The sequence below is a fragment of the Leptinotarsa decemlineata genome, unplaced genomic scaffold, assembly GCF_025532065.1.
Source record: "Leptinotarsa decemlineata unplaced genomic scaffold, Ldec_3_MD MMD2_P_RNA_scaffold_7, whole genome shotgun sequence".
Classification (NCBI taxonomy): Eukaryota; Metazoa; Arthropoda; class Insecta; order Coleoptera; family Chrysomelidae; genus Leptinotarsa; species Leptinotarsa decemlineata.
In genome coordinates, this window is record NW_027412534.1 from 4138799 (window position 1) to 4151357 (window position 12559).

Sequence of the window (12559 nt, forward strand, 5' to 3'; positions counted from 1 at the left end):
CATGAAATTGACTAAAAAAACCTATGAAATAACAATTAGTTAAGAGAGAAAAATATTCTTTATTGTCTGAGGAACAAAAATTCTTATTGACAAAGTGTATCTATGTTAATAGTTTAAAAACTAAAACACATCAGTCAGAACATAACATAACTTAAAACAAGTCATAACAAAACATGAATTAGTCAAAAAATAATGAATGAAGGTACATAAATCAAATCAAATGCTACATCAGACCAGGGTAATTACACTAACACAAAATGACTTTAGTATTGGAAATGAATCCAATTCAAAATGTTTCAATAAAAATTTATCAACGCAGTAGTATGGTTTCTCACTGAATAAAATTTTCAATGCTTTTTTAAAGATTGTTGAGCTTTTAGTATTCTTAATATCCAGTGAAGGCTTCTTAGATATTTAACAACGATTATATATAAGAGAGTGTTTGACAAGATTTAAGGCTGGAAAAGGCAATCTAATATTTTCTGCCTGTCAAGTACTATAATTCGTTTGGATGGATTCGAAGCGTTTTCTTATCACACATGCAGTTTCGAATTTGAATAATTCTATTACTGTCAGTATTTTATGCTTAATAAATAATAATCAACAAGAATCTCGATAATAACCCATCTTGCTGTTGGATACGACAAGTTCATTGGATACGACACTAACTGCATAACATCCAGATGCTAGTTTGCTTTTGAGGGCCTCAATATAATATGGTTTTCAGCCTGCTATCAATGTGTTACCCCAGTAATTTTGTATGACGTTTGTTCTCAATGGACTCTTTTCTGTATCAATTCAAAAAATTTCAAAATACTTGGAAAACCACTTGTTTGTTTAGGTTTTCCATAAAAAGTTTAGTATTATTCTAATTCAAGGCATGTGCACCATCGTATCTTAAAATATATTAATTGTTCATCATGGTATGCAGGTTATCATGCCTGACGTTTCGTGTTTAACTGCGGTAGAAATTATTAAAGGCGATGAGGCAAACGACGAAGTGTTCTAGTTGTTAAAGCACAAGTGTAACACTTCGACCACAACCCCATTGCTTTTGATATCTATCGAAGTGGTACAAGGTCTGTTAAAAAAATAAGGTGATTATTCAAATTTCGACAGCTATTTTCTTTGGATTAGCGATTATTTTACGTTGGTACGCTCGTCTCGAACATATGTTCACAATTTTAGCAGTTTAGCATACTTACTTTGTTGATTAGGGTCATAAAATGGTGTGAGTCATCAGGAATATAGCTAAAAGTATTGTTATTTTGTCTGGTTGACTCTAGAATTTGGAATGGTAACTCCTTGTTGTTTTCAATTTCATATGTAAACTCAATAAATGGGGTTTTTATTTGAGAGTTGTATGTCTGTTCATGGGCAGATTTGGATTCGAGCTTCTCTTGGGGAAGCTATTGTATAACGAAACACGTGTTACAGTTTTCTAAACTGTCCAGTGAAAATCTCACAATTAATTTCTACAGACTTCGCTCCGATATACAGGGTGTAACTAAATGAGTGTAAAACATTTAAGGAGGTGATTCCTCGTCGAAAAAAAGATGGGATCTTTCATAAAAAGAAATTTCATTGGAGCATCCCTTGTTAAGATACAGCCCTTTAAAGAGGATACAAAAAATTTGTATAACAATTTTTTTCACAAGCACTAAAAAAGTTACAATATTGAAATTAACCTGACGTTTTGTACTATCAAAAAGATACTTAGCCAGAAATTTATTTGGTTTACCCCATGGTTGTAAGGGGTGGAAAACGCAATCCCTAAAATTTATTTCCAATGTAACTTTTTGTCTTATTATTTGTTTACCATTTAAAAATTTATTTCCGATAGCCTGTAGCATTCTAAACAAAAAATGTCTTCTGAGTTTTTTGCCCAAAATAAAACAGTTCGCAGCAAAAAATTATTTTAGGAAAACTACAGAGATACATCGTCATAAATGCGAAAATACGAAACTAAGAATTTTAAATTTTTATCTAAATAAATTCCAAATTTTTTTTCCCAAGCACAAACATGTCCTTTAATCGTATGCTGGACCTCTTAATGTCATCAGTAACCCATTTGCAGTTGGGCTGCTTCGTACGGTGATGTTTATATTGTTTAACTTTAGGGAAATGTTTATCAAAATAGTACAGGAAAATTTCTAAAAAATATTGAAAGGCAACAGTTCTTGACACATAGTCATATTATCTTGACACATGGTCATATTATCTTGACACATGGAGTATTATCTTGTGTATATGTGTATAAAATTCAATCAAGATTTCGGAGATAAATATGCTGTATGTGACAGTTGTCACTCTGCACAACATCCGTCAGAACAATGCACAGGGTTAAGCTCATCGGAACTTCGAGCTGACGAAAAGAACATTGGCGTACTTCTGTCAGGAATGCCGAGTTTCCTTCAGGAATGTTCCGGCACTATTAAGAGAAATGAAAAGTTTCAGAACAGAAGTTACCTCTTCAAGAAGTGAGATGAATATGCTCAAAACAGAAGTTAAATCACTAATAACTGAAAAGATGGCTTTGAAAACTGAGATAAATGATCTTAGAAACAAAGCGAAGCAGAAAAAGGTAAATGAAGTTAGTGAAACTACTCCAACTGAAAGTATCATTATGGAACTACTAGAGCGCCAAAGAAGAGAAGCTAATATCAATGTCAGTGTCAATGTTAATCTGACAACATTACAATATTTAGAGTTGGAAAAGTTATACCAAATAAAAATAGATTAATAAAAGTAGTTATGATGAACAAAAATGAAGCAATTACCATATTAAGAAATATAAAAAATAAAAGAAACAATATTTCACATGACATTAGAATATTCAGCGATCAGACCAAAAAAACAAAAAGATTATTACCTAAACGTTAAAAAACAACTACAAGAATTAATATCAAATGGTGATAATTAAAAAACAATCAAATACATAAATAACGTACCCACAATAGCAAATAAAGTTTCTAATGAAAAAATTAAACGAATATCCTAATATACCGCTTAAAAAAGACATTATACCGGGTGTCAACGAATCTATTAGACAAGTCATAACTTCTAGACTATTAGGTGTATCAAAACGAGATTTGGTACAGATAAATGGTATGTGGAGAGGAGAGTTTTCACATATTTTTCACTTTCCGGTCACTTCCGGTTTCAGCGGAAATGGCTCCGGTTCGGAATTTTGAAATGGAACACCCTGTATATTGTAACATTTTTGGATTTCTGAGACAATTCTGGATGAGAAACTGACATTTCCGGAAGTTTTTCAGCCTACTTGATTTTTTCAGAGTCACTTTTAAAATTGCATCTAGGTGGCCATGATCGGACGTAAACTAATCTATGGACCTCAGGTGATATCAGAAAATTGCAATAGCGGAGTTTTAGTGACTAGTGTGTTGAATATGAATGAGACAAGTTAACAAAATAACATTTTCGTGTCTAACTATTATTTTTCAAATGGCGACCATTTTTTGACAAGCACTTTCCGAAAAAAGAATTTTTTGACAAATCTAACGATACTAATTTATTTGTATTTTGCGGTTATTTCCATCAAGTCCACTTTGGAGAACAAAACGCTCACCTAGGTTATGACAGTGACATAAGCTTTATGAGCAGAAAGTAGAAGTTTCTCTTGATTTTCGTTAATTTTAGTTTAATTTTTCGTCGAAATAATGTATACTCAAAGTGAAAAAGTGGATATGTTGTTATTGTTTGGAGAATGCCACAGAAATTCAAGGAAAGCTGCTGAATTGTATGCTCAGAGATATCCCAATCGGCAACACCCATCTCATCAGTATTTTCCCTATGTTGAGAGTCGTTTTAGGCAAGAGGGAAATCCAGACGCAGAACAGAGGTTTGTCATAAATGAGGAGACTGAGATTAACGTTCTTGCTATGGTAGAAGTTGACAAAACGGTTTCTTTAAGAGAAATTAGTAGAGAAATGCAGATAAGTCACGAATCAGCAAGAAAAATTCTGAAAAAGCACAGATATCGAGCATTTAAATATCAGTTACACCAACATTTGTATGCTGACGACGGCAATAGAAGAGTAGTATTTTGTGATTGGTTGCTTCAAAATCATAGAGTTAACCCAAATTTTATCAACTTCATTCTATTTTCCGACGAATCACGGTTTACAAATAATGGCATGTTTAATAAGCAGAATTGTCGGTACTGGGCCCAACAAAATCAACATGCAATGAGAGAGGGCAATTTTCAAGAAAGGTTTGGCGTCAATGTCTGGGCTGGTATCGTTGGAAACAGAATAATTGGTCCAATATTGTTTCAAGGTCAGTTAACAGGGGTTAGATACTTGGGTTTTCTTCAAAATGAAATCGAGGATCATCTTAATGATATGCCTTTAGAAGTTTTACGGCAAATTTACTTCCAGCAAGATGGAGCACCACCCCATAATAGCAGAGACGTACTTGATTTTTTAATAGAGCATTTTAATAATAGAGTTATTGCAACCAACGGTCCAGTACGGTGGCCTGCCCGCTCACCGGATCTGACTGTGTTAGATTTCTTCATTTGGGGATATGTAAAAGAAAGGGTCTACTATGCAACAGCCCCAGCCACTCTCGAAATCTTAGAAGAAAGGATTCAACAGGCATTTAGAAGTATATCGCCTCAAATGTTACAAAACGTGTTGAGAGAAACAACTGAACGAGCTGAAATGTGTCTTGAACAAGGAGGGATGCACTTTGAAAATTTACTATAGTTGAATTTTCAAGAACTTAGGATATTGCAAAAAATCTAAGTGCATCGCTGAAATTATTAGTTAAATTTGTTAAATTTGTTGATCCAATCGCAAATAAATTAGTAACGTTAGATTCGTCAAAAAATCCTTTTTTCGGAAATTGCTTGTCAAAAAATGGTCGCCATTTGAAAAATAATAGTTAGACACGAAAATGTTATTTTGTAAACTTGTCTCATTCATATTCAACGCACTAGTCACTAAAACTCCGCTATTGCAATTTTCTGATATCACCTGAGGTCCATAGATTAGTTTACGTCCGATCATGGCCACCTAGATGCAATTTTAAAAGTGACTCTGAAAAAATCAAGTAGGCTGAAAAACTTCCGGAAATGTCAGTTTCTGATCCAGAATTGTCTCAGAAATCCAAAAATGTTACAATATACAGGGTGTTCCATTTAAAAATTCAGAACCGGAGCCATTTCCGCTGAAACCGGAAGTGACCGGAAAGTGAAAAATATGTGAAAACATTCCTCTCCACATACCATTCAACTATACCAAATCTCATTTCAATTCTCCTAATAGTCTAGAAATTATGACTTGTCTAATAGATTCGTTGACACCCGGTATATGGTAATATTTAAAGTTTGACTGCACATAGATACCAAATAATTATTTCCATCCTAACATACCAACCATCAATAATATTATTTAGTGAAACACGCACCACTGTTGACATTGAGGACAGTGAAATAATGCTAACAGGATATAAAACAATTAGATGTTATTCATCTTCCTGACATACAGGAGGGGTTCTTATATATGTAAAATCTCATTTAGAGTACTCCATTTACAAGAACTATATTGGTGTCTAATTATAAAAATGAAATATAATAATAATGTAAAAATATTAATTGATGCCATTTACTATTCACCTAATACAAGTCACACAATATTTATTGATCATTTTGAAAATATATGTGAAGATCATTCTCAATCAAAATCAAAATTTATGTTAGCTGGAGATTTTAATATTAACTTTGAAAGTAATGAAGTTCACTCGACACACATAAAAAATCTATTGAATATGTTTGGAATAAATAAAAGTATTGAAGAATGTACTTATACTAGTGCAAGTATAATTGATTATGTCATCAGTAACTTTGAACTTCAAACATTAATTCACAATATACCCAAAATAACTGATCATTCCTTAGTCTCCGTTAACCTATTATAATAATAATAATAATATTTTATTGGTTCTTCTGGATCATAACTCAATGATATAGAACAAGTCAGTGTAATATGATATAAATAAACTTATATAAAAAAAAATTATATATAGGATATGAACAGTTATGTAAAATTATATATTAAAACTTATAACTAGGTAAAATTATAATATATTAACATCTCTAGATGACAATCTCAATTCTTCAGTTATATTGATAAGTCATATTTATAACTCTTCAATGGAGTAGTAGGCTTTATCAATCATAAAGTTTTTTATGAACGGTTTAAATTTTCTTAGTGACATTTTTCTAACATGATTCGGCAATTTGTTAAATATCCTGATACCCATGAAAATTGGACTTGATTCTGATCTAGCCAGTCTATGATTTGGTATTTCTAACAATGTTAAATTTCTTGTGCCGTAATTATTTTTGTTCAAGAAGGTAAAAGGTCGCTGATCCGATTTTACAAAAATCAACAGCTGGTACATATAAATGCATGGGAGAGTTAATATTCTTAAAACTTTGAATATATCTCTGCAGCTAGTACGTCTATTTACACTCTGAAGGTTTCTATTAAATAGAATATCCAACTCACCAAAAACCTAAAGAATTATCGTAATTTGGGAAACGAAAACATGAATAAAATTTGTTTAGAATTAATTGACAATAATTATTTACTAAACTGTGTTGACATTCAAAGATTTTATGACGATTTTATTAATAAGACTGTAAATACTGTCAACACAATTGCTCCAGTCAAGAGGTATTTTTCTCACCAACATAGTCTTCCATGGTTTGACAAGGACCTAAAAGACATAATCAAGCAAAGAGATGAAGCATACCAAGTTTTTAGACACAACAGGTGTGAAGTCAACTGGGAAAGATATAAAAGTCTAAGAAACTATGTAGTTAATTTACTGAAAACTAAAAAGCAAGAATATTATTTTAATAATATTGATTTAACCTCTAAGAACCAACAACATATGTGGAAAACCATTAAATCGCTAATTAATACTAAGTCTAATACAGTTGACACAAACAATATTGAATTTGAAGGAGAAGGACAAGTAAAAATCCTTAGAGATGAAGCTGAAATAGCAGAAACTTTCAACAAATATTTTGAATCCAGCTTAGAAGAAATTGGTAGATCAATTAAGACTACTACTTCATGGAAAGGTGAAATTACAGCGGTCTCTAGTTTCGAAAGTTTTAATCAACTTGAATTGAAAGATATTACAGGAATTGTTAATAAATTGGAAAATAAATCTGGAACAGAAATCTTAGATATCAAGTTTATTAAAGCTACTTTTGGAGTCATTGGTCATGTTTTGTTACATTTTATAAATATCTCTCTCCAATATGGCAATTTCCTGAGCAACTGAAAACTAGCATAATAATACCTGTTCCCAAAGTCAAAACTACTAATAAAGCGGGAGAATTCCGTCCAGTAAACACCTTACCAGGAATGAAGAAACTACTAGAAATGGCTGTATACGATCAGCTCCTAAGTTATGTTGAGGCCAATAATATTCTCATTAGTAATCAATCCGGTTTTAGGAAAAATCATTCTTGTGAAACGGCTTTACAACTTACAATTAGTAAATGGACTCAATCTATGGCCTTATTGTGTGCAAAATGATGCTTGTAGTGTTGTTAAGAGACTAGTTGCTCCTATTTCAGGCACTGGTCGCAATGTAACATGCGATAATTGGTTTACGTCATTTCCCCATATTAAAAAACAGAAAAAAAAAACACAATTTGACAGTTTTTGGAACGATCAGGAAAAATAAGAGAGCACTGCCCATTGAGTTTGAGAAAACGAAGAGGGCTTTTTCTTCCAGTTTGTGACTGAAAGTTGTTTCTCTTCATGATCTAGGAATCTTCTAAAATAATTCATTCCTTTGGAAGATTCACACAATTTTTTCATCAAGATGGAGAGGTAGAAAGCGAACTGTTTCTTTCACAAAAATAAATCTCTTCTACAAATACACCCCTTCAATTTTAAATGGTTCCTTTAAAAGGAAATGAGAAATCATTACCTTCGCTCCTTGGTAGAGAAGAACAGTTTTTATAATATTCAGAAACCTCTCAAGAAAGCTTCATATTTGGTTTTTGAAAAAAAGCATAAAAAACAAAAATGGCACCAACAAGTTACTAAAAACGCATGATACCTTACCTTTGGGTAAAATTCCGTTGTTGAAGTTTCCTTCAAATTTCACATTCCGATGGTCCAGAAGTAGCAATGATTCCATCATAAATATTCTATTTTCACCAATTAATTAAATTAAACGAGAATCCTAAATAAGAAATCATATTCGGAAATCATGATATATAACGGATTTTAACTACTTCTTCTTTAGATGTACTCTCTATTTTTCAATGACTGTGGCTTCCCACTCGGACGCATTTGACCAGGCTGCTTTTGCTAATATTTAACAGAATCTTCTTCGGGGCGGTCTTGCTTTATGTAATGGTGCCACCTTATTTACTTTTATTAATGCTCGTATGCACCGTATTTAAATTTAATCGCGATTAGTTAATCTAAATTACGTCTTTTACATTAAATACTAATGCACCGCGGATGGTTTAGGTAATCCGGATTAACATTTTGGCAACATTGCATATTATAGCAAAGCTAGTGTCAAAAGGAAGTAAAGTGAAATTATAACCTCGTTTTTTGTATTGTTCAACAACATAGTTATTAAAAATACTGTCGTAATGAAAAGAGAAATGAAAATTTTTATGTTTTTTTACCACTTTTATTTGTAACTAACGTTACATTTTAATCAGCATGCTTAATGAACATACTGTATCAGGATTTTATTCAGAATTTGACTCTGACAATTCAGGAATATTGGAACCTTCAGAAAAAAAAGCGAAAAACAGAATGTGATACCCAAATTTACGAGTTTGATCCTGCTACTGGTTCTTTAATTGAAGAAACTGATTCTGAGAATAATGTGAGTTTCTAGATTTTTTTATCATAGTACTTGCTTATGTCCTTTATTCAAGCCTTTATTACTACTAAACAGGATCTTATCTTTATTTGCATTTTTAGGGTCTAGAAGAATTGAATAAAGAAGAGGAAAACAGGGCAGCAAAGGCATATAGAAAATGCCCGCCTGGTATATTACAAAAACCAGTGAACCAAAAATTGATGGTATCTCCCTCTTGCCAGTCAAAAGAAACTGAAAAAGTTCAGACATCCTTATCAATCTCAGTATCGACTAAGAATAGCAGCACCCCAAAGGCAAAACCATTCAATCGAAGGCGACCAATAGGAGGTATAAGAGCTCTGACATCTTCAGATATAGCTGAAAAGTACAATATCTTACTAGATAAGAGGCTAGCATTAGTTGAAAAGCAATTAGAACAAATTGTAGAATCACAGAATTATGCAAAGGAAGAGCAGCAGTATAAATCAAGGATGTTAAAATTGCAAGAAGAAAATTTAAGATTAGATACAAAAAAAAAGCAATTAAAACTGGAACTTTTGCAGTTTGAAATTAGTTACAAAAAATCATTGCTTACACATGATGATAAATAAGATTTTTTTTCAAAAATTATTACAATTTAAAATTTATGTTTTTTGTTAGGATTATTTTTTTTGTGGTGTGAAAAAATTATAGGTTCAAGATTAACCACTGCATTTACACCTTACACCACAACTAAATGATTAAGTTTGAGCCTGAAATTATGGGACACCTGTATGCTTGTGTAAAGATATGTATGTAGGTACACTCATTTTTTTTTTGGTTTAGTTTAAGTTTTTTTTCTGCAGGTTACACATTTTTTTTTTCTGAATGTACTTACACTGTCTCATAAACATATTTTTCATACTCAATTATAAAATAATATTTAAAAAATGTCTTTATTTTATAACAACGTAACAGGTTTGCAAAATGGTTATTTATTAGGTGCTGCCTCACATTAGCTCTATTTTCTTCATGGTCGTTACGTAAATCCTCAATATTTCCCAGTTCTATGAGGTAGTTGAGCTCATTTTCATTAATATTTTCTGGTGGTGGGGGAACTGGTTCATTTTTTTCAATTGCAATATTTTGCAAAACTGCAGTTGCTATTATTATATTGCTTGCAAATTCAGGTTTGTACCTCAAACCATATGCAAGTATAGGAAAGCGCCTTTTCCAAACTCCGATGGCACGTTCTACAGAATTTCTGGTGCGTATATGGGCCTCATTATAAAGGTGTTCTGCCTCATTGTCTGGATGTAAAAGCGGTGTTAATAGATAGTCTTTATTGGCATAGCCACTATCACCTAAAAAAATCAAATAATGTAATCAAACTAAAAGAATACAGGGTGTATTTTTACAAAAATGTAATAAAACAGATGTGTTATTATAAAATTTCTAACAAATTGTTAAACCAAACAACCTTTAAATTTATATTAAAAAACTTAATAGATGTGGCCTACATTCTTGCTAACATAATTAAAACAAATGATAACTACTAATGACTATATACTTTAGTACTTACCTAATAAGATAGAGTTTTGAAATTCATTATTTTCAAATTGAGCTCTTATCCTACTATTATTAAATATAGTAAGATCATGACTCGATCCCGGCCACCTTGCAACAATGTCTCGTATTTTTAATTTGGCATCACAAATTACCTGGGTGTTAATAGAAAAGAAGGCTTTTCTGTTGCGAAATGCTTCAGCCTGCTCACCTCCTACAAACATACACTGTTATCCAGTTATAACACATTTTCAATCTGTTACCTGGAGACTGCATTCTAATATGTGTTCCATCCACACAGCCAATGACCCGAGGAAACCGAGCTATGTTATAAAAGTCTGTCGCTACACGAAGTCTTTCATTGTCATTGGGTATTGTTACAAATAAGGGTCTTGACCTGGCAATGGCATTAGTAACTCGATGAACAATCCTTGAAATTGTGGATTGATGGGCTCCAATAAAGTCTCCTATGGCCAGCTGGTGTCCTCCGCATGCATATATTCTTAAGGTTGTCAAGAGTTGATTCATTGGTGTTAAACTGTTGTTTCTATGAGTATAATTTTATTTAATATTTTAGGTAGGTACTGATAAATACTACAGTATGTAGGTAGATATCTACTTACTTATCATTGTCATACTCAATTTCTTCTTCTACATGATGAAGAACATTCAGGATAGTAGGTTTTTGCAATCTAAATCTTCTGAAAAAAGAAAGGTTGTCCATGGTATCAAAGTATTCACTTCTTTCCCACTGTCTTCTTGGAAAACCAAAATTAATTATGTCCAATATATCATGGTCATCATCCACAAACAACTGATCTTCGATTTCCATTATTGCTTTATAAATAATTGAGTTTTTTGTAAGAGAAAGAACGCAAAATAATATAAACACTTTTATTTTTAGGTTAGAAAAATCGTTTCTACAGACTAATCCAAGTTTAATCCATGAAAAACGGAGGATTAGATTTTCGAAAGCTTAAGCCCGACTTTTAGTACGGTGCATGGTAAATTAAAGCATTTATCTAGATTAAACCTTTAATCCCGATTAAGTGTACACGGTGCATACGGGCATAAAAGAAAAACAAGCAAATAAAAAATATATAGTTTGCCGCTCCTTTGAGCGACCTTTTTTTTCAGTGAAATGTATTCACTACGTACCTTTAATGGACCCGTCTTGGGCGGAAAGTGAAGCAAATCGATTGTGTAGACAACTCGCATATGTTATGGATATCTATCTCTATCTCTATCTTGTGGTGGTTAATAGAACTGAAGCACAACCTATTGAATATATTTAAATTTTTCACTCAATTTTGTCGAAAACGTATATTGGTTGTGAACAGTTGCTCAGGAAGGAAGTAATAATAGAAATAGTGCAACATTCGAATGAAAATTCAACTGTTTTGCCACGGGGTTTTGCCACCACGGGGTTGGTAAATAAAATTAAAACAAAATTAGACATTTTTTATTCAATACCACAAAACATAGCTATTTCGACTTATATCTGACACTTACTGAACAAAATGAGTTTTGTCATTTTTTGTCTTACTGTGGCACTTTTTCCATGATTTATTACTGTGTTTATAATTTTCTGTTAAAAGTTTATTTTCGAATTAAACATGTCCTTAGTTTCTATTTATAGACGAATTTGTTTTTCCACAAAATGTTCAATTTTGTGAACATCTAAAGCATAAAGAAGTCCTCCTCGAGTGACAAAATTGGGAAAAATTTATGAGATTCAGGAGGGACAGAATGAGACTGGTCAATTGATATAGTATCTCTATAAAGTTATATTTCAATACAATGATTACAGGTAGTGGCAGAAACGAGGTTACAAACTATATATACAGAAATATAAAACGCTATATTTTTCTGAAATTCACCCAGTTTTTTTTTGTTCAAGCACCTAATTAAATTAGCAGTTTCATTAGAACTATAACCAATAACAAATAACACCAACAAAATTAAGCGTTTATTGAACCACATACGACAAAGGAAGCGAAACTAATAGCACACTGGAATAACAAAAGTATATCTTCAAAAATATTATACTCTTTGAATAAACATAATCCCAGAAATAGCTGAATATATACCTAAAACGTATTTTATGCATCAAACCATAACTTATTTGCTTGAGCAT

At 32.1% G+C, this 12559-nt stretch overlaps 1 protein-coding gene across 1 annotated transcript; it reads left to right on the forward strand.

Annotated features, from left to right (window-relative positions):
- Positions 1 to 8739: 8739 nt before the first annotated feature.
- LOC141480321 (uncharacterized) lies at positions 8740 to 9488 on the forward strand. The gene is made up of 2 exons (XM_074170232.1): positions 8740 to 8901; positions 9000 to 9488. The coding sequence occupies exons 1-2, from the start codon at positions 8740 to 8742 to the stop codon at positions 9486 to 9488; spliced, it is 651 nt and encodes a 216-aa protein (XP_074026333.1).
- Positions 9489 to 12559: the final 3071 nt, after the last annotated feature.

What these genes read in the sequence shown, in the direction of transcription:
- LOC141480321 (XM_074170232.1), top strand. Translation starts at nt 8,740, where the DNA reads ATGAACATACTGTATCAGGATTTTATTCAGAATTTGACTCTGACAATT. An exon ending in AAACTGATTCTGAGAATAAT is followed by an intron (nt 8,902 to 8,999) that starts GTGAGTTTCTAG and finishes TTGCATTTTTAG; the next exon opens with GGTCTAGAAGAATTGAATAA.